Here is a 25,656-nt window from a genome sequence, read left to right as displayed (position 1 = left end):
CCATGTGGTGGGTCTCAAGTTTGGCCAGTTATTGGTTAGCCATTCCTTCAGTCTCTGCCCTATCCTCCTTTCCTGCATTTCTTGTAGACAGGATAAATTTTGGGCCGAATGTTTTGTGGGTGGGTTCGTGTCTCCATACTCCACTGGGTTCCCACCTAGCTACAGGAGGTGGCCTCTTCAAGGTTCACATCTCCAATGCTGTGAGTCACAGCTAAGGACACCTTCTTTTTTTTTTTTTTTGGTGACAGGGTCTTACTATGTAGTCCTGCCTGGAACTTACTACATTCCAGGATAGCCTCAAACTCAAGAAAGAGGTCTGCCTGCTCTGCCTCGTGAGTACTAGGAAAAGGTGTGTGCCACCATACCTGGCCTAAAGACTTTTAAAATAGCAATTTTGAGCATGAGGGTTAGGAGAAAGAAGGCACTTGTGAGGCTATACTAGAGCTTGGAAATAGACTTCTCAAAGAGAGTTACAGTTTGTTAAAAAGACCTGTGTGAGTGTGTGGGTACTTATGGAGACCCTCAGGAGCTATCCAGGTTTTTAATTTAAGTTTATTATTGGGAGTAAGTATATATGGCAGGGGCTGTTCCTGCACCTGCCATGGCCTGAATTTACCGGTCAGAGGACAATTTTTTCGGAGGTGTTTCTTTCCTGGCTTTATATGGGTTCTGGGGGTTAACCTCAGGTCATCAGGTGGGAGGCAAGCTACTTACCAAATGAGCCATCTCTCCAGCCCCACCTACTCTGTTTTGAGACAAGTTCTCCCAGTGGAACAGGAGGCCTGCCAGACTAAGCTGGCTAACCACATCTCTACCTCAATAGTCCTGGGACTACAAACCACGACACATGCCCAGCTTTTTTTTTTCTTTTGTAGTTAAGAAAAATTATATTTTATTTGTGTGCTCGTGTGTGTGTGTGTGTGTGTGTTGCAAATGCACATGTCAGAATAGTTTTCTGAAGCTGGTTCTGTTCTACTACATAGGACTCAGGAATCAGACTCATATTCTCAGGCCATTTTAAAATGTACAGCTATGTGTGTCTGAGTGTGGGTATGGGGGTATGAGTGTGATGCTCTCAGAGGCCAGAGATGCTAGATCCCCTAGAGCAGGAGTTACAGACAGTTGAAAGTTGTCTGATGTGACAGAGGAACCAAACTCTGAACCTCTGCAAGAGAAGCAAGTGTTCTTAACCATTGAGTCATTTCTCTAGCCCTTAAAAGACATTTTAACAGATTTTAAGCATGGATGTTCTAGAAAAGAATAAGACATACATCAGAGTGGAAGTGGCACATACCTTTAATCCCATCACTTGGGAACCAGGGTCAGGTAGATCTCTGTGAGTTCAAGGCTAGCCTGATATATAGAGTGAAGTCCAAGACAGCCATGACTACACAATGAAACCCTGTCTGAGGGGAAAAAAAAGTAAGACGTGTAAGTGTGGGAAGCTCATGCTGGAGAGTTGCCAGCGTCTATTTTTTTTTTTTTTTTTTTGGTTTTTCGAGACAGGGTTTCTCTGTATAGCCCGGGCTGTCCTGGAACTCACTCTGTAGACCAGGCTGGCCTCGAACTCAGAAATCCGCCTGCCTCTGCCTCCCGAGTGCTGGGATTAAAGGCGTGCGCCACCACCGCCCGGCGCCAGCGTCTATTTTAAAGTAAACTGTAAATGCATTTCTAAGTTCCCCGGATTCATTTGAGTGTAGCTGGGAATCATAGGTGTAAGCCGTGCGTGGCTTCTGCAGAGCTGAAGATTGGACTTAGGGTTTTGTGCATTCCAGGCAGGAGGCCTACCAGGTGAGCTATGGCTCCAGCTTTCCAGCCCCTTTAAAACCATGGTATGTGAAGACAGAGTCTTACACTTACTGCTTAGGCCAGCCATGAATTTACTCTAGCCTAAGCAGGCCTTGAATTTGGTGTTCCATCTGTTTTAGCCTCCCAAAGCAGGGATTGTAGGCATGAACCCTCAGACCTGCTTGATGTGTCTTATACGTTAAGTGAATGACTCCTCCCCCCCCCTTTTTTTTTTTTTCGAGACAGGGTTTCTCTGTGTAGCCCTGGCTGTTCTGGAACTCACTCTGTAGACCAGGCTGGCCTCGAACTCAGAGATCCACCTGCCTCTGCCTCCCAAGTGCTAGGATTAAAGGTATGTGCCACCACTGCCCGATTCCCCTATTTTTAATTTTATAAAATCTTCCATTGGTCATGTGGAAAATACTTTCCACTGGGTCATACAGATATTTTAAATGTTGACATATTTCAATCTAACATTATGAAAAGCATATGTTTGTTATTTATATCAAAAGCATCTTTATTAGGATGCTGTCAGCTCTTTGTGGCAAATATATTCTGTAACTTTCCCTTGAAAGCTTGAATGTTTTTATAGTTGGTAATAAGCCCTGTATTAATTGTTTTACTTGCAGTAAAAGGTATGCTTCATTAATTTTTGAAAAATGTTTACCAGATGTCTTAATTACATTTTATTGATTGAGTGATTGTGCATGTGTGTGTGCACGTGTGTGTGCGCGTGCGTGTGTGCATGCTAGTGCCACAGTGAGTCTTGCAGAGGTTGGAGTACAACTTTTGAAGTCCATTTTGTTACTACCTGAGTTATTGGGAATTGAACTCAGGTTATCAGGCTTGGTGGCAAGTTTCTTTGCTTGCTTAACCATCTACCAACTGTTTGCCAGACACTGAGCCTGTATCCTTTGTTCTTCGAGTAAAAAGTTTCCTGCAAGAACACAGCCACTGGTTCGCCTCTCGGACAGCTGAGCAGTCACTTTCACTGACTTTGCTTATGTAGAAGTGCTTTGTGCTTATTTCAGATTTTCTTTGTAGAATATTAAAAAGATTTATATCTGAAGGGTTCAGATTTAGTAAAGTTAATAATTTGGTTGCTTCATCAGAGTTGTTCTTTGAGATTGGCCTTCATTTCTGTGTTAGTTCCTACAGTGAAGGATACAGTTACTAATATTAACTGCCTTCATCAGGGTAGAGCACTGGCAGTTGCTTGTTTGTTTTAGAGACAGGTTCTCACTGTAGCCCTGGCTAGCCTGGAACTCACTCAGTAGATGAAGCTGAAGTCACAGTGGTGTGCATGCCTCTGCCACCGGTTTCAGCAGTTTTATCCCGCCTTGCTCCTACGTCATCAGTGCCCTTGTCTGCACAGAAACAGTGATTCAGGAAGAGAACGTGCAGTTTCCTGGAGCCCTGGTGAGGTCAAGTAGAGTGAAGATTGAGAGGTGTCCTTTGTACTTCAGCAGTGTTCTAAAGGGTGCTAGCCAGGAGGGCAGACTGAATGGACTGAGGAGTCCCTGGGAATGAAGATGTGGAGATAGAACTTATGGAAAGCTTCTTTGAGTTGTAAGGGGAAAGGAGGAGGGTCAGAGGATAAATAACCCATAGTGTGAATTGCCGTTTGTCTAGGCAGTGCTGCCGGTTTCAGTTCTGGGGTCAGACCGAGAGCCTTGTCTTAGGTAAGAGCTGTACACTGAGCCAGCCCTGAGCCTTAACTTCTAATGTTCACAGTGAGAGTCACCTCTGGGGCCCTTGCTAAATCGAGTATTCTGATTAAGTTGTCAGTATTCCTTTTTTTTTAATTTTTATTTTATATATGTGAGTATTTTGCCTGCATGTATCTGTATACCGTGTGTGTGTGTGTGTGTGTGTGTGTGTGTGTGTGTGTTGTTCTTAGTGGCCAGAGAGAACATCTTATTCCCTGGAACTGAATTTACAGACACTTATGAGTCCCCACATGGGTGCTATTAATTAAACCTGGGTCCTCTAGAAGCAACAAGGGCTTTCAACTGCTGAGCCATCTCTCTAGGCCTTGTCTACATTCGTAATATGGTTCTAGGTAATGCAAAGAGAGTTGGCCAGAAAATTCCACATACCTGTAATCCCAGCATTTGAGAGGCTGAGGCAAAAGGATCACCAAGAGTTTGAGGCCAGCCAGGACTATGCAGCACATCTGGCTCAAAAACAAATAAACAAAGAAATAAACAACAAACAAATCTATTGGGTGGCAAATCTCAGATGTACTGGTTAAAGATAGTTATAGAAAAAGGTAAACAGTCTAGGTTCAGTGGTGAGATGGTGAACCCATTTTAGTCTGACCTGTACTTTGTCTTTGAGGTAGGAGGTTAAAAGGATTGTTTATATCTAGGATTGGTATGGGGAAATGCTTATATTCATGTAGTAACTAGTGGCTTCCTGAGCCCTCTCTAAGCTAACCAGAGTTACAGACTTAAAATACTATTATTGGCCTTTAGAGAATCTATCTTCTTTTTAAAGTTAGTAGGTCAATCTAAAGACTACTTTTATAGTCTCATGTGTGTGTGACTACTGTTTACTATATTAACTATGAATTTTTCACTGGATTATGAACTCATTGCCCCTTACCCTCTCCCTTGGCACACAAATATTTAAATGCAAATGCTGATTGAATTGTAGACATTCTCTTGTTTTTTTGTTTGTTTTGTTTTTTCGAGACAGGGTTTCTCTGTGCAGCCCTGGCTATCCTGGAACTCACTCTGTAGACCAGGCTGGCCTCGAACTCAGAAGCCACCTGCCTCTGGCAGGTGCTGGGATTAAAGGCGTGCGCACGACTGCCTGGCTATAGACATTCTTTTTATTGGATATATTTTCCACTTCATCTTGAAATTCCTGTGTAGAATATTTCCCGAGTCTGGACACTGCTTGTGAGAGTGCTAGAGAAAGATTTAGGTTTTTCCGTGTTAACCCTGTCTTCGTCTCCTTACTTACCCAACAGGGAGTGAAGTTATTCTGTTCCCTTCAGTACTATCCTCAACTAGATAGCTTGTTGAGGCCAGCCTGCATACACTGTGGACCTTACCTCAAAATACCCACACTAGAGGATAGTTAAGAAACCAAATTCATTATTTTTCAGTTGAAAATTTAAAAGTTTTTATATTTATATAATTGTATTTTTAGTGTTTTCATTCAGATATAATAATGGGTTTCATTAAGGTTTTTTTGTTTGTTTGTTTTTGTTTTTTTGAGACAGGGTCTTTCTGTGTAGCCATGACTGTCCTGTAACTTTCTGTATAGACCAGGCTGGCCTCAAACTCATCTGCCTGACTCTGCCTCCTGAGCTTTAAAGGTGTGTCTCACCAGGCCTGGCTCAGTCATAGGGTTTAAATTATTTTAGGTTTATTAAGGAAAAATCAGAAAGAACTCTGGAAAGTGGGAGGGATACCGAGGGAGGAATAATGCTTCAGCGGCTGCCACCACTGCCTCCTCCTTCCCCTCCTCCTCTTCCTCTTCCTCTTCCCCCTCCTCTTCCTCTGTTTTGTTTGTAAGTGTAGCCTTTAATACCTGAGCCATCTTTGTAGCCTCTATCCCTGTTTTTTGTTTTTTACTTTTAATAAAGGAAGTAGCCCATAGACTGCTAAAAATATCTCCAAAGAAATCAGGTAGGAAGTTCCATTAACAAATAGTTTCAAAAGAAAAAACAAGAGCCTAGTAATAAAGCAAAGAGGTAGAAGACTTGTGAATTTACAAGGTAAAGTACTGGCGACATGGGAAAGGATGCTAGGAGCTGGTGAGCACCACCGTGCCGTGGATGGGCAGAGTTCTGTTGTGAAAATGGCTGCAGTACTGGAAATGATCTGTAGATTCCAGAGCCATTCATTCTTCATAGAGAAAAAGACTCTTAGGAGCTAAAGTATTCCTACACAGAACAAGCAAGGCTGCAGATCTATAGCACCTGAGCTTAAAGTATACTCCAGAGCCATAATGACAAACACAACATGGTCCTTTTACAAACACAGATGTGTAGACTATAGAGACCAGAGGACCTAGAAGTAAAGCTAGTAGGAACAGAAAAGAGGCCTTTATTAGACGACTTATTGTAGTCTGGGTACTACAACAAGGGTTGTCTTCACAGCAGACAGGGAGAGAACCAGGACCTGCTTAGTTTCTTCAGCAGTCTCAGTCTGGTCTGAAACCAGATTCCTGTGAAAGCTCTGCTCTTCAGTTTGTTAGTAGGTCAGAGAAGCTGATGTTAGCAAAAAAAATGGCAGTAGTAGAAGCAGCTGGATGAGATGAGTTGCCAGCAACCTGAAAGGCATCTCTCAGGCAGAAAGCAGAGCCATTCTCTTCTTTTTGACTTCTTTTTATCTAGTTACCGTCAAAAAATGGCACTAACATGAAAGGTAACTCTTCTTACTTTGCATACCCTGATGAAGAAAGTCCCCTAATGGGCATGCACAGCAGTGTGTGTCTTAGTTGGTTCCAGGGCCTGTTAAGTTGATAACCAAGATGAACTATCCAAACAGTTGTTTGTGACCCAGTTGTCAAAAACTTATATTGGAAAAAAGATGTTCTCTTGCCGGGCGGTGGTGGCGCACGCCTTTAATCCCAGCACTTGGGAGCCAGAGGCAGGTGGATTTCTGAGTTCGAGGACAGCCTGGTCTACTGAGTGAGTTCTAGGACAGCCAGGGCTACACAGAGAAACCCTGTCTCGAAAAACAACAACAAAAAAAAGATGTTCTCTTTAATAAATGATACTGGTAAAATTGATTTTCAACATGTAGAAGAGTGAAATTTCATCCATCTTTCTTACATTGAACAAAAGTCACTTCAAATGGATTATCAATCAGAAGGCCTGAAATTCTGAAGCTAATAACAATGGCATTTCAGCTGTTTGACATTGTGACATGACTCTGTGATCTATAAATGCATTGAGTCACATTCATAACTACCCTAGGTGCATCAGGTCACAGGGTGGACATACTTGTAATTATTGGTAAACACTTAAAGGTGTAGGCATAGGCAAGGACTTTCTGAAAAAGACTTAAAAAACTCAGGAAATAATTTCAAGAAATGGAATTGTATAAAAGTAAATCACTGTTAAGCAAAGGAATTGATCACCACAGCCTAGAGAATGGGAGAAATTCTTGGCCAATTATAAATCTTAAAGGGGATTAGTATTTGGAACATAGAGAGGACTCACAGCCAGGCATGGTGACATATTCCTATAATCCTAGGATTTGGGAGATGGAGGTAATAGAGTCAGGAACTCAAGGTCATCCTTGGCTACATTCGTGGTGTGAGGACATCTTGAACTATATAGGAAACCCTGTCTCAAACAATACTAACCAACCAAACATAAAAACACAAGCTGTCTAGCCAGTGGATGGACAGAGGAATTGGGCATGATAAGCTGTACCTACAGTTCCAACGTTTGGGAGGCTAAGATAGGAAGATCTTGAATTCAAGGTCAGCTTGTGTTCATAGTTAGACCCTGTCTCCAGAAAACCAAACCAAAACAAGAAAGCGGAAGCGGGAGGATGACTTCTCCACTTAGAGTAGAGCTGCGGCAGTCAGGACAGTGATGTTGATGGTGACAGGACAGACAAGTAGATCAGTGGAACAGAAAGTAGTTCAGAGACAGACACATGCATGGATGAGTAACTGTTGAAGAAATTAGTTTTATTTTGTATTTTCCTGGAACAGAGTGTTTATGTACCACTGGATAGCCTGGAACTTGCTATAGCTAAGGATAACTTTGAATTCCCAGTCCTCCTCTCTCTACCTCTGATTGCTGGGATTACAAGGTGCTGACAGTGCATTAGTTCTGGAGAACTTATTCTGACAGTGAACCAAAGACAGTTGAGTGGGAAAAGAGTAATTCCTCCTCCCCCCTCCTCCCATACTGAGAATGAAACCCAGGGCCTCACACACATACAGCACTCCATCGCTGAGCTGTTCCACCAGCCCAAGGCTTTTCCACGGGACTGAGACATTATGCTGGGCCGTGGAAGTGTATGCCTTTAGTCACAGTACTCAAGAGGCAGAAGATCTCTCTGTGAGTTCGAGGCCAGCCTGGTTCTGGGTAGGGCTACACAAAGAAATCCTGTCTCAAAAAAACAAACAAACAAAAATGAATAAAATTCACATCATACAATGTATAAAAATAAACCCAAAATTATAGACATAAATGTATAGCACAAAGCAGTAAGACTAAAAGAACATGTAAGATGGGCTGGAGAGATGGCTCAGTGGTTAAGAGCACTGACTGCTCTTCCAGAGGTCCTGAGTGCAATTCCCAGCAACCACATGGTGGTTTATAACCATCTGTAATGGCATCTGATGCCCTCTTCTGGTGTGTGTTTGAAGACAGCTACAGTGTACTCATATACATAAAATAAATAAATAAATAAATCTTAAAACAAAACAAAAAAGAACATGTAAAGATAACTTTCTGCTGTTGTGTTAGTAGGCAAATATTCTAGGCAAATAGCAAAAGCACAGCCCATAAAAGAATAAATTCATGTGTCTGAATATTTTCACTATTAATTGAGTTTCTTTAAACTACTTTAAAAAAAGTTTTGTTTTGTTTTTTTTGAGACAGAGTTTCTTTGTGTAGCCCTGGCTGTCCTGCAACTCTGTACACCAGGCTGACCTTGAACTCAAGAGATCCTTTTGCTGCTGCCTTCTGGATGCTGTGTGGGATCAAAGGCATGTGCCACTGCCTGGCTCACTTTTTAAAATTTGTGTGTGTGTATTTCTTTCCTTTTATGTTGGGGCCCTAGAGATTGAGCTCAGATCATCAGGTTTGGCATTTACCTGCTGAGCTATCTCACATTCCCATTTTAGGTTTATTTATCTTATATGTGCATGTACATCTGTGCAATATGTATGTTCCTGACACCCAGGGAGGCCAGAAGAGGGCACCAGATCCTCGCTGGAAACTGGAGTTACAGATGGTTTTGAATTGCCATGTGGCTGCTGGAAATTGAACATAGGAATTGAACCTTGAGCTTCAAGTGCTCTTTATATCTGTCTAGCCTCCCAGGGATTCCTTTGTTTGTTCTTTTCTCTCTTCCACCATCTTTTAACCCTTCAGCTCCCAGGAGCTCTTTTAATTAGTCTTCTATGTAGAAAGCTAAGTCGAGTTTTTAGCCATGTTTTGTCCCACTCTCCATTCCATTATCTTGGCCGGTATTGACTTTGTTCTCATACTTGGACTACCCTCAGGATGAAAGTGGTGAGAAAATGGGTGTGAGGAGGTAACAAGAACACCTGATAACAGGATTTTTCTCAGGCTCTTTGGATCATAGGAGCCTTGTTCTGAGGTCCCAGGAGTTTTGAAGCATGTGCTGGAGCCAGCTCTGGGGCCAGATTAGGAGTCCCAAGGAATCACCCCACATTCCCCTCTTCTCAGTTCTGTTGTGTGCTTCTGCTACACAGTTTTGGTATGTGGCTTTGCTATGCTATGTTAGCTTTCTATAGCTATGAGAGAATTCTTGAGAACAACTTAAAAGGAAAGATTCCTTTCAGTTCATGGTTTTATGTGTTTCAGTATGTATTCATTTGGCTTTATTGCTTTAGGGTGTATGGCAGGGATCCTGGGCTAGAGCAAAGCTATTCACCATGTGACAGCCTGGAAGCTGAAAGGAAAGGACTGGAGCCCTTCTATCCTGCTGTTGCCTGCTGTGGATGACCCAGCTTTCTCTACTAGGCCTTAGATCCCAAAGACTGCTTATTACTGACACAGTGCTGCAGTCTGCTTTGAACACATGAACCTCTGGGGGGACATTCAGATCTAAGCGATAAGCAGAGGCCAGAGTATGAGAGAGAAGAGAAAAGGGAGGAAGGGATGGCTCAGTGGTTAGGAATGTGTACTGCTTTTGCAAGGAACAGAAGTTCTAGCTCAGTTCCCAGTTCCCACACTGAGTGACTCAATACTGTGTGTAAATCCAGCCTTATGAGTTACATGCACACTAAATTATTATTATTTTTAAAATATGTATTTATTCATTTAATACATATAAGTACACTGTAGCTGTCTTCAGACACACCAGAAGAGGATATCAGATCCCATTATAGATGGTTGTGAGCCACCATGTGGTTGTTGGGAGTTGAACTCAGGACCTCTGGAAGAACAGTCAGTGCTCTTAACTGCTGAGCCGTTTCTCCAGCCCACACTAAATTATTTTTAAAGAAAGAGAAGAAAGGTTGAACTCTACCTTTGTAGTGTTATTGTTTATGTTCTGACCTCTGTTCTAGTATGTCTGCTGTTGGATACTGTTTTGGAGTCTTTGATAATTTTTGTGGATGTGAAGGCTGTAATAAGCTTACACTATTGATAGATAGCCATCAACGTTTAAATGTATTTTTTGTGGCAGATAGTCACTTTTTGACTTAAGATGGGGTTATAGCCCAGTAAATTTCCTGTTAGTTGAAAATGACGTCAGATAGAAATACATTTAACACATCTAAACTACTGGAAATCATAGTTCAGCAAAGAGATTGTTAGGAATGTGACTATTTGATGATGTACAAGTAAACAGGTCAGAATGAAAGTCACTCAGCAAGGCAATCTATTTGCAAAAAAGGGTATGCTGAACCCATACCAGCTAGCAAGTACGCATGGCCAAAATGACCTTTAGTTTTTATTCCTGACTTAGGTGATAATTGTCTCATTTTGTTGTCGGTAGATTACTTTGCAATATATTGTAAACTGGCAGATTGTCACAAAAGAGAAGGGAGAGATCCCTTGGTGGGCTAACTATCTTTGATAGAAAGGGTACACTGTATGGAGTGGTTGTTTACCCTCATGATATTGTGGCTGCCTGGTAGCTAATGTGGCAGGCTGCCACTGCAGATCATGAGAGGATATTTGTAGCCCAGGAAAAGGTCAGCATCCAAAAATTGCATTAGGCTTTCTCCTGAATATGTATTGCTTTCATACCATTGTGGTCACAGTGTTTTGTTTCTTGAGACAGCAATTTCTTGTGTAGCCTAGGCTAGCTTTGATTTCACAGTGTAGGCCAAGATAGTCTCAAACTTCTGATTCTTCTGCCTCTGCTTCCTGAGTTCTGGGATTACAGGTGTGGGCCTCCATTAGAGGTCTACGTTTAAAACTTGAATATTTAATTTCTGTTTATTTCTATATTAAAAACCTTCATGCAAATGGAGGCCCAATGTTGATATTGCCAGCCTTCCTCAGTGGCTCTTCTACCTCATTCTTTAAGGTAGGATCTCGCAATCAAAGCCAAAGCTCACTTATAAGACTAGTCTTTAGAGCTAGCTTCCTTCAGGGATCCAGTCTCCTCCATCCACGGCTGGGATCACAGGCTAGCCTTCATATTCAACCAGCATTTATGTGGGTTTTGATGATCCAAACTCCAACTGTCTTGCTTACATAGCAAGAGTTAGCTGCTGAACCATCTCCTCAGCCCTCCACAGTCCACGTTAGTCTTTTGAGACAGAGTCTCTTTCTAGCCACAAACTCACAGGAAACCCTCCTGTTGTAGCCGTTATTATTATTAGCTGGATTATAGGCATGAGCTACTAGAGACCCAGTGTAGCTCCCATTATCTTTAGTATATTTTTCTGATCAATTTCCCTGCATGGTTGCCCTCTTCCCCTGTGTCTCCTCACATACCCTGGGCCAGACGGCCTCCTTCTCTCCATGGATATCCTTCTCAGCATTAGTGCTAGGCACATTTTTATATGGACATCTAAGGGTTGAAATGGTCCTGCGTTAGAGTTTTAAAAGAATGGAGAGAAGCAAAAAGACTGAGGATGTGTGTTACAAGGGTAGCTCATAGGAGTCAGCTGATTGCTTGGATGTGTAATTGTGGGGAACAGGAGAAAAAGAGGATGACCTCAGGTTTAGGCTTTCTGGTTAGTTGACATTAACTGTGAGGGAAATTTGGGCCTATAGAGACATGAAGCAGGGACTGTGTCTTAGATGTGCTTACATAATATATCTGTGCTGATTCTAGTGGGAGACCCTGATAGGGACTCAGTCGGTCTGAAGTAGAGATAGGTAGTTTCTTAGCATTTCCAAAGAGGTCTTGTTTAGATAGATGATTCAGCCTGAGCGCTATGGTTACTGAACAAGCTCTTAAATATTTTTTTGAGCAAGCTCTTCACTTTGTGAGCCTTGTGGTATGTGGGTTAGGGATAGATACATACCCACATTCAGATAACTCAGGGAGTAAACAAAATTAGTCAAATAATAGTAATAGGAGAGAAGAGAACGAACTTTTAGAAAGAGATTAAAAGCCGGGTGGTGGTGGTACACACCTTTAATCCCAGCACTTGGGAGGCAGAGGCAGGCGGATTTCTGAGTTCGAGGCCAGCCTGGTCTACAGAGCGAGTTCCAGGACAGCCAGTGCTACACAGAGAAACCCTGTCTTGAGAAAACAAAAAACAACAATAACAACACCCCCCCAAACAACAACAACAACAACAAGAAAGATTAGAATGGACAAGCTAGAGGCAGAAATGATGTGGTAAATACTTATTGCAGACAGTTGGGGAGTTTTAGGTACAGTAGACATTCAACATTGATGTCATAAGCTTACAGTGAGGTCAGTTTTCCTGATTAAGCAGACTTTTTTTTAGTGTATTTTTAGCAGTGGATTCAGACCACAGAAGGTGAATTGTGGCTGTAGTCAGGAAGTAAGGGATGCTATTTGAAGGGTTTGCTTGTTTGTGGATGGTACTCAGTGTTATATGACTAATAGTGCAGCTGAAGTTTAATTATTTGTCAACAGCCAGGGGCTCTTCTAACACGAGGGCAAGAAATTTCCTCACCACTTTATGCAACCCAGTAAAATTAAATAAAGAAAGAAACCTAAGAAAGAATCCATCAGCCAAGGACTGAAGAGCCAGTAAAAATCTTCCGCAGAGGCAGTAGGAAATCGGGAAATCAAGGGAATGCATCAGGGAGGAATATGCATTACTTACTTGCTTTAGGTTTGTATGAGTTTAAACTAGCATAACTATAGTCCTTTCAGCTAGTCTGTATGAGATGGCTCCATGGTTAGGGAGCACTGGATCTATTCCAGAGAACACCACTTCAATTCCCAACACCCACATGGCAGCTCATAACCATCTGTAACTCTACTTACAGGGGCTCCAACACTCTTCTGCCCTCCATGGGCATCAGGTACCCATGTGGTTCACATGGTGCACACAGACATTCACATAAAATCCAAAAAATAACTTTAAAAATGTTAGTGATGTGTGCGTGTGCGTGTGTGTACACATGTGAGAGAAGGATACATCCATATGGAAACTGCAGGTTGACATAGGGAGTCTTCCCAGTCATTCTCTCAAAAATAGCAATAGCCCCCTGATTGGCTACTCTGTCTGGCCACGGAGCTCTGGGGTCCCCCTGGCTCTGTGTCTCCCTCCTCAGTGCTGGGTGGGATTATAGGCACATGCCACTGGATATGCAGTCATAGCCTCATGCTTGTGTGGTAAGCACTTTACCCACTGAGCCATCTCCTCAGTCTCCCAAATTAGTAATTTTACATGTGTATGAATAAACTCGTAATGCCTTAGTGTTGAAAAGTAATAGAACCCAGTGTAGTGGTGCATGCCTTTAATCCTAGTACTTGGAGACAGAGGGAGATGGCCCTCTCGAGTTCAAGGCCAGCCTAGTGTACAGACACAGTTCCAGGACAGTCAGAGCTACACAGAGAAACCCTGTCTCAGAGGAAGAAGGGGAGGAGGCAGAGACACAGAGACAGAGATGGAGATAGATAGAAAAACATTTGCATGTTTAAAAAAATCAATTATTTATCAGATATTTTGTGCTTTCACTTAAAATCTCATGAGCAAAATGCCTAGATGAAGAATGCCCTGGAACCTTGGGATCTCAGCCCGTGGTTAATTCCAGGCCAGCCTGGGCTACATAGTGAAACCTTGTCTCAGAAAACCAAAAGGAAAATAAAGCATGCAAAGTAGATTTTCATTATAGTTGGCATAAAATAAACCGTGTTTTATGTAGAGCATCTTAGGTTTGTTTTTATCTCAGAAATAAAGTTAATTACACTGAAAATTAGAGACTCTATGAGGTTAAAACTTCGTGGGCTTTTCTTTCTTTTCTTTTTTCAATTATTCTAGGTATCAGACCCAGCCAGGGTCATGTGCATGCCAGATAGGCCGTGTTCTACAGCTAGGTATATTCCCAGCCTTGTCTCTCTTAAACTGGTCCTCTTACAGTGCTTGATCTTGTTCTTCACATTTTGGAGAACACACATCATGGTTTTCTAAATTAACAAAGCCTCTCGTTTTCCTATTAAATACATGTTCCAGCTACTGGTCTATTGCTGTGAAAAGACACCATGACCAAGGTAACTTATAAATGAAAGGATTTAATTGGCTTGCTTACAGTTTTAGAGGGCTCATTCAGGATCATTATGGCAGGAAACATGGCAGCAGGTAGACAGGCATGGCACTGGAGCAGTAGCTGAGAGCTTACATCTTATCCACAAGGAGGAGGGACGGAGGGAGGGATAAGACAGACAGACAGACAGACAGACAGACAGACAGACATGAGAGACTGACTTTGGGCCTGGCATGGGCCATTTGAAACCAGCAATCCCACCCCACTGACACATCTCCTCCAGTAAGGCCATACCTCCTAGCTCTTCCTAAACAGTCCAGTTGGGAACCAGACATTTAAATATATGAGCCTAGAGTCTGTTCTCATTCAAAACACTACAATAAGTTTATGATAAACATTTCTATTTTTTTTCTCTTGAAACAAGTAGTCCACGGATGCTTGGTACTTGCAGAGGTTAGAAGAGGGCATCAAATCCTTGAACTGGCGTTACCAGTGGTTGTGAGCCTCCGTGTGGATGCTAGGAGCTGAGCCTCAGTCGTCTGCTAGAACAAGTGCTCTTAATAGCTGTGCCATCTCTCCAGCCCCATAACATAGGGAATCTTACTGATATCTCACTGACTTTGGTTGTGGTTTTTCTTTTTAAAATTATTTTAGGTAAATGAGTGTTTTTGCCTACATGTATGCCTGTGTACCCTATGTGTGTGTAAAGCCCGCCTACATGTATGCCTGTGTACCCTATGTGTGTGTAAAGCCCGCAGAATCCACAAGAGGACATTTGAACTGGAGTTCTGAGATTGTCTCTGAGGTTACTGCTAAGTGAGCTCATTCTTTCTAGTTCTTTCTGAACTCTGGCTGGCTGGTTCAACTTAGCTGTTTTGGCCCAAACTCCTCTCTAAGCTGACTGATTTAATGTGACTTTTCTCAAGTTTTCACTGAATTGCTCTGCCTGGCCTCAAACTAACTTTGGCAATTTGTTCTAATCTTGCAACTCCTTCTCATTCTCTGGCTTGTTCTGTTTTCTTCACCTGTGTCTAGGTTGTTATTTCTGCAACCTGTCTCTGTAAAACTGTTCTGTAAAAACTGCCTCTGAATGAATGGCCAGACTCCACTGCACTGCCTTTCTTCTCATTGACTCAGCCTGACTGACTGGAACCCAGAGATCCTCATGCCCCTGAATGCTGGGACGAAAGCCATGCACTACCGTGCCTAGTCCTAAGCTTTTCTTTACTTGACACTTGCTCTATACCTGGCTGGCCTTGAACTCAGAGATCTCCTTGCCTCTGTCTCCTGGAATTAAAGGTGTGTCTGTATTCCAACCAGATCACACAAACCTAGAAAGTCTTTGGATGTGATTCCTTTCCAGAGCAGCCATGTTGCTGGATTAAATTCTACAGGTGCTGAGTTAACTTTAATGTGTAATTTTTCCTTTATGATAACCATGTAAAGTAGGTGTTATTTAGATACTGTCTTTGCTTTTCTAATGAGGAAATAGGCTTAGAAAGACTACAGAGTTGTTATTTTCTGTTTTAACTCTGTTGTTGAGGTTTCAGAGAGGTGCTTGCTTATCTAAAACACGAGCTGTGGCTAGTGAGATGGTTTAATGGGAAAGGTGTTTGCTGTCAAGCCTGATGATCAAAGTTTGATCCCCTGGACCCACATGGTGGAAGGAGAGAACCGATTCCCACAAACTGTCTTCTGACTCCTGAGCTGTAGCATGTGTGCATCTAAATGAGCGCATGCGCGCATGCACACACACACATACACACACACACACACACACACACACACACACTGTGGCATGTGCACCTACATGCACACACACAGAGACAAACAACGTTGTAACGTGTGTGCCTTAATGCATATACACACACATTGTTGCATATGTGTACCTTCTTGCACACATACACTGGCACATGTGCACCCCCACACACATACACTACACACACATACACACACACTTATACCTGATCTTGAAATAAAGAGATACATTAACTGTTATGTGCACTGGTTTTATTAGGTTTAAGGAACAGGGTATACTTAACTATTTGGCGTAAAGTGCTGTTGCTTTAAACAGTTCCAGCTTGGTATTTGCCCAATGATGAAATATGTGTATGAGTATTGTAGAGGAAACAAAATAATGTAAAAATACTACCTAATGTTTACATATAATATTGAAAATAATGTTGTTAATATTTTGTCTAGCAATCTTAATCGTAATACGATTTCTTTCACTGTAGATGTCCACCTCGTACTTTCCTACCAGCTCTCTGCAAAATTTTTCTTGATGAAAGTGCTCCAGACAATGTCTTAGAGGTGACAGCCCGTGCCATAACCTACTACCTGGATGTATCTGCAGAATGCACCCGAAGGATTGTAGGGGTAGATGGAGCTATAAAAGCACTCTGTAACCGCCTGGTGGTTGTTGAACTTAACAACAGGACCAGCAGAGACTTAGCTGAACAGTGTGTAAAGGTAAGCATTACGTACATTGTAGAGAGAATAGAAAGTACATTTTACTGAAAAAGTAAAACTCTGACATCATTTTTCTTTGAGCGTGGTTAAGAACAGTGGAAGTGTGACAACCACTGTGGTGTCAAAGGTTGGCACATGAAATCTCTGGATGACGGTGGTAAGTAGAGATGTGCTTCCTGCTTTGCTTCCGTGGGTTTCAGTGGGTGATTTTCAGTTCTGGTAGTCACTAGCACTCGAGAAGTTATCATGCTTTTACCCAGAGTTATTACATATAAAAATAGTGACAAAGTTCACCATGACGAATAATACTAGCACTCAGTACAGGCAATCTTCTGAGCAGTTTTAAATCATCATGGTAGTTCTGTGAGTGGTATCATTAATATCATAGCTATTTTACAGATGCAAAAAATCTATGTAGCCCAGGCTGGCCTAGAATCTACCAACTGAGTTACATCTCAGTTCCCTATTTGGGGTTTTTGAGACAAGATTTTGCTATGTAGGCAGGCTGGCATTGAACTCAAAAGATTCTTTTGCCTGTTGTTTCCAGGTATTGAGAATGTAGGTGTGTGCCCACTATACCCAACTAAAAGTCCGTCCCCTCCTTTTGTTTGTGAACCTAGCACTTTGAGCATTACAGGTGAATGATCTACCAGTTGAGTTATATTTCTAGCCTGTTTAAACCTACAGTTGAAAAGATGGTACAGTTAACATCTTATGTTCACTCAGACTTGCCAGTTAACAGTTTTTCTTCTACTCACTCCATTTCGTTCTCTCCCCTAGCCTTCTCCCTGAACTCTTGAAAATTAGCTGTGTTCATAACAACTCATATATAAATATTTAATACATATATCCTAAGAATGATAATATTCTGTAAACTACAATGTCATTATTCTATGTAAATCAAGCGAGTCTGTTATATATGCAATTGGTAGACTCTGTTTTCCAGACATGGTTTTTTTTGTTGATATAAAAAAATACTCAGGATTAAGTCTTACACTTGATATTATCTTTTTATTTCTTTTCCTTAGACACTGTCCTTTTTACAGAGTCCAAGACATTTACGTTTTATGATGCTCTATATTCTAGGATTGGTTGTGATTAATTTCATTCTTTTTTTAATTGTCTGTTTTGAAACTGGGTCTCACTATGTTAGCCCCTGCTGGTCTCACAATCACAGAGAACTCCTTGCCTCTAATTTTCTTCTGAAAACTTTATTTGCAAGGTGCTATGCTGTTGCTTTTGTTACATAATTCATGTTTTGTAGCATTAGAAGGTATATGTTGCAAACTATTATTGGTAGTTTGCTACCTCAAAAACAACAACCAACAATCCAAAATGACCACACAAGAAAGCAAAACAACAAAAAGACCTAAAAAACCAACAACCAAAAAAAAAAAAAAAAAGCCAAAGACCTTTGTTTATTCCAGTTCAGCCATCTTCCTGGCATAGCCAGCTCCTAGAAAGAGTAGCAAAAAGTAAACTTCTTAAGCCCACTGAAATCAGGTTTGTGATTGTTTAACGCTCCTGAAAACAACCAGGAAACGGTTACCAGTGACATCACTTATTTAGAGCTCTAAGCTTGGATCTTGGGGAGGTTTGATATATTGACTTTCTTTATTCTTTTCTCTTTTCCCCATGTAGCTTAGGTTAGCATTGTACTCTCTTGCAGCCGAGGATGGTTTTGAGTTCTAATCCTCTTGCCTGAGTCTCTCAAGTGCTGGCATGACAGACTTGCATCACTCTACCCGGTTTATATCAGTTATTTTTCATTGACTATAGGTTGCATTTATAATGCATTCTGTATATTGGGCTAAATAAAAATTGGGTTGATATAAAATTTAATTTCACATGTCTTACTGTTTGAATGTAGTTATTGAATTTGGAGCATTTGTTATGTTTCCTGTGATTCTGACAGGCTCAGTGTTGCTGTCCTGTATGAATTTTGTGTCACTGTTGTAGGTGCTGGAGCTGATATGCACTCGTGAATCAGGAGCAGTCTTTGAGGCTGGCGGTTTGAACTGTGTCCTCACCTTCATTCGTGACAGTGGACACCTGGTTCATAAAGACACATTGCACTCTGCAATGGCTGTGGTATCAAGACTCTGTGGCAAAATGGAACCTCAGGATTCGTCTTTAGAAATTTGTGTAGAGTCTCTATCTAGTTTATTGAAACATGAAGATCATCAGGTAAGTAAATTGCTGTTGTATACAGTTATTTTTCAAAAGGGACTTTATAAATGTTCCCTCTTTAGAATGTTACATGTACTTATCTAATATTTCTACACTGTAAGCTTTTGGGAGGGCAATGAGATGTATTATAAGGTAGGCATGGTGGTACAGGCCTTTAATCCTAAGCACTCAAAGCAGAGACAAGCAGATCTCTGAGTTCAAGGCTGGCCTAGTCTACGTACTAAGCTCTCAGGCCAGACAGGGTTACAGAATGAGGCACAAAACAAAACATTTCATTATGAAAGTAATATATTTAAAATTTAAATGCTAGGGAAGTGCTATTTTTATAGCTGTACTTGTATTTAGTCACATTTTGTTAATTTAGTGAAATATTTACTGAAAACAATAGGCTAGATCTTACCAAAGTAAAATAACCTAGTATTTATATAATATTATTTGTAAGCTTTTGTGAATCACCATGTTAGAAAACAAAACTAGAATTTTCATGCCTTTTTACATTTAGATATTATCTTACCTTACATTTATAGATTATCTTGGCAAATTGTACATAGTAAGTTAATTTTTCTGAGTTTTTACTATTTACATTCTTTATATGTCCTACCTCTAAGCAGGCACAGTGAGTTGTAGGTAGTATTTTTAAACTGTTTGACAAATGAGGAAACAGGCCTTTGATAGGTATGTAACTTTCTCAGACTGTGGAGTTAACAGAATATGGAGCTGTCATTCTAATCCCCACAGGGCAGGTACTTTATCATTTTGCTCTAGCTGCCTTTCATTGGTGTTTGTATTGAGACGACTTGCTGCTGGAAGTTTTGTTTACATTGTTCTCCACCATTAGGTTTCAGATGGAGCCCTGCGGTGTTTTGCATCACTAGCTGACCGATTTACTCGTCGTGGAGTGGACCCAGCTCCATTGGCCAAGCATGGATTAACTGAGGAGCTGTTGTCTCGAATGGCAGCTGCTGGTGGTACTGTATCAGGACCATCTTCAGCATGCAAACCGGGTCGCAGTACCACAGGCGCCCCCTCTACAGCTGCAGATTCCAAATTGAGCAACCAGGTGTCGACAATTGTAAGTCTCCTCTCAACACTCTGCAGAGGCTCTCCGCTAGTAACACACGTAAGGATGCTTTTTCATCTTTTGTTTTTTGACCTTTTGGAAAAAGTGTTTTTGTATAATGGCAAATATATTAGGTGTTTTTCTCCCATTCTCTTTTTAGGATCTTCTGAGGTCAGAGCTTCCAGATTCAATCGAAAGTGCATTACAGGGTGATGAAAGATGTGTGCTTGATACCATGCGTCTGGTTGACCTCCTCTTGGTGCTGTTATTTGAAGGACGGAAAGCTTTGCCTAAGTCTAGTGCTGGGTCTACAGGCAGAATCCCAGGACTCCGGAGATTGGATAGCTCTGGGGAACGCTCCCATCGGCAGCTCATCGACTGTATTCGAAGTAAAGATACCGATGCTCTCATAGATGCAATTGACACGGGAGGTCAGAGCTTTTTCTGTTAAATATAAAAATCATAGCCAGGTTGTATACACCTTTTGTCCTAGAGGCAGGCAGATCTCTGTGAGTTCAAGGACAGCCTGCTCTACAGACCAAGTTCTAGGATAGTCAGGGCTATACAGAGAAACCCTGTCTCAAAAAACAAAGCAAAAAAACAAAACAAAATAAACCAAAACCCAAACCAAGTAAGTAAAGAAAAACCATAAGGTGAGGAAATATAAGTTATTTCTGGGTGACAGCTTTGGGCAGTATGCTTAGCAGTTGTGCTAAGCTGGGTGTTAACCGTTTAGGCATGCCTCTCCTCGTATGTAGAGTTGCGTAAGTATCAGCCTGATGCTGATAATGCTTGAGTGACTTTGACAGAAGGCTGAAGGAAAGTTTCCTGGCCAGTTCTTTCTCTTCTCCTCTTTCTTTCTTTCTCTCTTTGTCTCTGTCGTCTGTCTGTCTGTATGTCTGTCTGTCTATAATCTGTCTATTTAAATTTTGTTCTCTGTGTGTTGGTGTCTGCCTGCATGTATGTATGTGCACTGTCTGTTTGTGCCCTGAGAGGTCAGAAGTTGGATCTCCTAGAACTGGACTTCTGGGTGGCTGTGAGCCATTGTGGAGCTGCTGAGAATTGATTGGTCTTTAGCAAGCACATCAAGTGCTCTTAACTTCCCTGCCATCTCTCCAGCACCTATTATGGAATTTTAATGCAGATTTTAAGTACTAGGGTTAAGAATGTAAGACACTTGTGTAGGTGGTTGAGAGCTTTTCAAAGGGGTGTCATAATCTTTCCATTCTTAGTTCACATTTATTTTTAGTGTTTAAAACAGTGTAGTTCATCAGTTATTTGATATCCTCTCATTTTCCCCAGTTCTCAAGTGTTCCTTTGTAACTTTGGCTGGCCTAGAACTTGAGAATGTAGAGTAGACAGGCATAAATGTACAGTAACTCTCTTGCTTCTGCCTCATGATTGCTGGGTCATAGGTGTGTGCTACCATGCCTAGACTGATTTCAAGTTTTATAATACATTTTCTTAGATGGCTTAGGTTTGCTGGTTGAACCTAATATAGTTGAACTCAGTTAAATGCCGTATTCCTGTACTTAGTAAAGTATTCATAGCAATCTTAAAATTGTTTAAACTTCAGAAATTTGAGTGTTATTGGCCTAAAAATAAAAGATTTTTTTGTTCTTTTAACTTTCAGCCTTTGAAGTAAATTTTATGGATGATGTGGGCCAGACTCTATTAAACTGGGCCTCTGCATTTGGAACTCAGGAAATGGTAAGCTAATAAAAGGTGGTGTTTTAATTAAAGTGTTGAAATATTAATGGAGTAGCACTGTGACTCCTTATCGTATTGCAGGTAGAATTTCTCTGTGAGAGGGGCGCAGATGTTAACAGAGGTCAAAGGTCCTCATCACTACACTATGCTGCGTGCTTTGGAAGACCTCAAGTAGCAAAGGTAAAACCCGGATTTAAAAGAAAGATTATCTTTAGTCACTCATTGTGTGTGTACTTGTGTGTGTGTTTGTATGTGTGTGCCATGGCATACATGGCCAGACGACAACCTGCAGGAGTCAGTTTTCTACTCATCATGTCAGTCTCAGGGATTGAACTCAGGTCACTAGGTTTGGTGGCAAGCACCTTCATCCCCTGAGCTATCTGAACACCCCCATGCTGTTAGAGTATTATTTTAACAACTGCTTGGTTCAGAAATTAGAATAGTAAAACATTTCATTTTCATAAGTGTACACTTCCATCTGCCTGTGTCTGTTGCTGCCATTTCTACCATAACTAGCTTTAATTAGTTTTTAAAAAATAGATTCAGTGTTTCTTAGCAAAAATGTATAGTTTCTTCTACTTTTGACACTCCTCTTTCTACTTTGAGAAACTGAAATTCATAAGCTGGAGAGATGGCTCAGCAGTTAGAGCACTGGCTCCTTTTCCAGATGAGCCAGGTTCAGTTTCTAAGACCCGTACTGTTCACAGCCATCTTTCACTGTGATACCAGGAGATCTGACAGTCTCTTAGAGAATCATACACACACGGTGCACAGATACCCATACAGGCAAAACACCCATACGTGTAAAATAATAATAAAACGTTAAAAAAATTAGATGTTAAATGAAAGTGTGTCTATCAGATGTATGATATGGGACTTTAGTCTACTCTGAAGTCAGGTCTTCAAGTTTCAGCCCATGTACAAAAAGTCACTGAGTTTGTCTTGGTGTCTTGTCTGAACAGTGGTTATATTACTGTTAGAATTGGGAGAAATAGAAAAAATAGAATGCATGTGGATGCCTCAGGTGTTGGAGTGATAGCTGCTGTTACTGTCTCGACATCTTAGACTGTGACGGAGATTCTGATAACCACCCTTGGGTGGCCTTCTTCTAACTAGAGGAAGGCAGTCTCTTCACGCTAGCAGTGTGAACTTACTGGTGTTTAGAGAGAGCCAGGCCTTTGATGGTAATAGTAAACAAAGCAGGTCTTTATTTTAGAGAGAATTAACTCTTAACTGCTCAGCCATCTCTCCTTGCACTCCATTCTAGGGATCAGACCTAGCAAAGAACATTTGGGGTCTACTCTGTTTCAGTTATTTTTATATTGTATCAATTCCATCATTATAAAAAGTATTTGAGCCATTATGATTAAATAGACTCACCATGAGGTTATAAAACATTTAGTAGGAAAAAGAGAAAAGAGACAGATCTTGATGCATTTTTGGTCAAAGAATTGGTGAGTGATATTGTATAGCACACGCTGAGGCTGATTGCCTATCATAAACCAAGCAGTACTTCTGTTAAGTGAAAACTGGGAGGACTTTGAGAAGTAACAGAGCCAGACTTAAATATATCTTAATTTAGGGATGATAAATCACCAAGTGAAATTATGTATAATTTTTTTGAGATGTGAACATCTGCTTTTAAGGTGATAGGTACAAGATGAGGTTTGTATTAGTATCTGCCTTTTTGATTCTGGGAAGCCTTTTTAAAGACTTTTAAAAAATTTTTTTTCTTTTGTGTGTGTGTGTGTGTGTGTGTGTGTGTTTATGTGTTTCAGTATATGTATGTTTACCACTTGTATTCAGGAGCTGTTATAGGTCAGAAGAGGGAATAGGATACCCTGCAACTAGAGTTACAGGTTTTTGTGAGCCACCATGTGGTTGTTGGAATCTCACCCAGGTCCTCTGAGAGCAGTCAGTGCTCTTAACTGCTCAGCCATCTCTCTAGCTGATAGAAAATCTTTAAATTGTAGAGTTGAATGGTATAAGAAATGTTGTATTGAAATGAAATGCTTTTCTTTATAAGACTCTGTTACGGCATGGTGCGAATCCAGATCTCAGAGATGAAGATGGGAAAACACCTTTGGATAAAGCTCGAGAAAGAGGCCACAGTGAAGTAGTAGCAATTCTCCAGTCTCCAGGTTAGCTGTGTGCGCTTTCCTTTTAGGCCATCTGGGTTTGCTGTTCAGCTTTATTTCCACAGACATCCTAACAATATATGAATGCACTGTTCTTAGAAAGCCAAATAATTCTGTATAATATATATATATATATATATATATATATATATATATATATATATATAGTGTGTGTGTGTTAGAGAGAGTGGAAGAAAGAAAAAGAAGGAGAGAGAAGAGAGGGAGGGAGGAAGGGAGGGAGGGAGGAAGGGAGGGAGGGAGGGGCATTGGAGAAATCTTGGACATCTTACTGATCTGTCTCCTTAGAATGTGTGTGGGTCTGGGTCTGTGCATGTGAATACAGTACCTGTGCAGGCCAGAAATCAAGTCTTCTGGAGCTGGAGTTATACATTTCAGCTGTGAGCTGCCTGATGTGGGTCCTGGGAACTGAAATCAGGTCTTCCGGAAGAGAAATGCTCTTAAACACTGAATCTTCTTTCTGGCCCCTTTTCCATGTCTCTGAGACTGGATGTATAAATCCAGAATGAACAAAACATCTAAGTTTAAGGGGTTGTCATGTAAGAAATAATTAGAAGCTCTGTAAATAGAATGATCTGAATATTTTTTTTAAGTTTTCAGGGTAGGTAGGGCTTTTTTGTTGTGTTCAAAATTGGACTCTATTCTCTAGGTAATTTAGTTTGAAGTGAATGTACCATAACATTTTTTTCCTTGAAGGAAATTGTATTTCAAAAAGTGTTCTTTAAAATAATATTTTGTAGGTGATTGGATGTGTCCAGTTAATAAAGGGGATGACAAAAAAAAGAAAGATACAAACAAAGATGAAGAAGAATGTAATGAACCCAAAGGAGATCCAGAAATGGCACCGATATACTTGAAGAGGTTACTGCCCGTGTTTGCACAAACATTTCAGCACACTATGTTGCCTTCAATAAGGTAGCTCGTCATACTGCACTTCAATAATACTGATAGATGATACATCCCACCTTTTAGAAGAATCTGGGATTTGTTTTAATGTCTGAAAAAACATAATATAAATTAGGTTGGAAATGGGAACATCATCTTTTCTTCTGGTTTATTTTATTTTATATTTGGAAATAGTGTCTCACTATGTAGCCCTGACTGACCTGAAACTCACCATGTAGACCAGGCTGGCTCTGACTTCACAGAGGTCTGTCTGCCTACCTCTTACCTCCAAGAACTGGCCTTAAAAGCTGTGCCCCACCACACCTGGCTTCTGGTTGAGGAGAAAATGTTAGAAAGTTAGTAGTCTTGAAAGCTAGTGTCCCCAAATAACCACATGTCATGCCTGTCTGATTAGGTCACAGTTATATCACTCATTAAACATTGTTGACAGTTCCCTGCATTTACCTGCGAATTTCATTTTTCGTGACTGTTAAATAATATTCCAGAGTGTATATGCACCACATTTTCATTATCTGTCCACCTGCTGATAGACATTTATGCTGTTTCCGTTTCTTGGCTAAAGTTACTGTAAGTACAATATAGTGTCCTTTGGGTATTCGTCCAGGAATGGTACAAGTGGGTCATGTGATAGATCCATTTCTAGCCTTCTGAGGAGTCTCCACACTGATGGCCACAATGGTTATACATAGTTTCATTCCTACCAACACTGAATAACACTTTCCCTTCTCACACATCCACATAGGCATTTGTTTTTCTAGCTCTTGAGAACTCTCTAAGAAACAATTCCATGGTCCAATTTTCTTTTCTTTTTTCTTTTTCTTTCTTTTTTTGTTTTTTTGAGACAGAGTTTCTCTAATAGCCCTGGCTGTCCTGGAACTCACTCTGTAGGCCAGGTTGGCCTCGAACTCAGAAATTCACCTGCCTCTGGCTCCCAAATGCTGGGATTAAAGGAGTGTGCCACCACTGCCCAGCCCATGTTCCAATTTTAATTGAGTTATTTTCTTCATGTTTAGGTGTTTTTTTTCCTTTGTATATTCTAGATACTAACCCTA

At 41.0% G+C, this 25,656-nt stretch overlaps 1 protein-coding gene across 4 annotated transcripts in view; it reads left to right on the top strand.

Annotated features, from left to right (window-relative positions):
• The window catches only part of Hectd1 (HECT domain E3 ubiquitin protein ligase 1), an 89,692-nt gene that overhangs the window by 8,184 nt on the left and 55,852 nt on the right, over positions 1-25,656 (top strand). For 3 of the 4 annotated variants that reach the window (XM_028757437.1, XM_028757439.1, XM_028757438.1), the window contains exons 3-10: positions 16,348-16,582; positions 18,542-18,769; positions 19,611-19,892; positions 19,993-20,263; positions 21,466-21,542; positions 21,624-21,722; positions 23,569-23,683; positions 24,439-24,613. In XM_028757437.1, coding sequence (XP_028613270.1) covers positions 16,348-16,582; positions 18,542-18,769; positions 19,611-19,892; positions 19,993-20,263; positions 21,466-21,542; positions 21,624-21,722; positions 23,569-23,683; positions 24,439-24,613 — 1,482 coding nt within the window. Of the gene's footprint in view, positions 1-16,347; positions 16,583-16,660; positions 16,740-18,541; positions 18,770-19,610; positions 19,893-19,992; positions 20,264-21,465; positions 21,543-21,623; positions 21,723-23,568; positions 23,684-24,438; positions 24,614-25,656 lie in introns of those variants that run through there. The other variant, XM_028757440.1, reaches the window with a different exon arrangement.

The sequence above is a fragment of the Grammomys surdaster genome, unplaced genomic scaffold (genome assembly GCF_004785775.1).
Source record: "Grammomys surdaster isolate TR1022 unplaced genomic scaffold, NIH_TR_1.0 126163, whole genome shotgun sequence".
NCBI classification, from domain to species: Eukaryota; Metazoa; Chordata; class Mammalia; order Rodentia; family Muridae; genus Grammomys; species Grammomys surdaster.
This window is presented reverse-complemented; position numbering and strand designations above follow the sequence as displayed.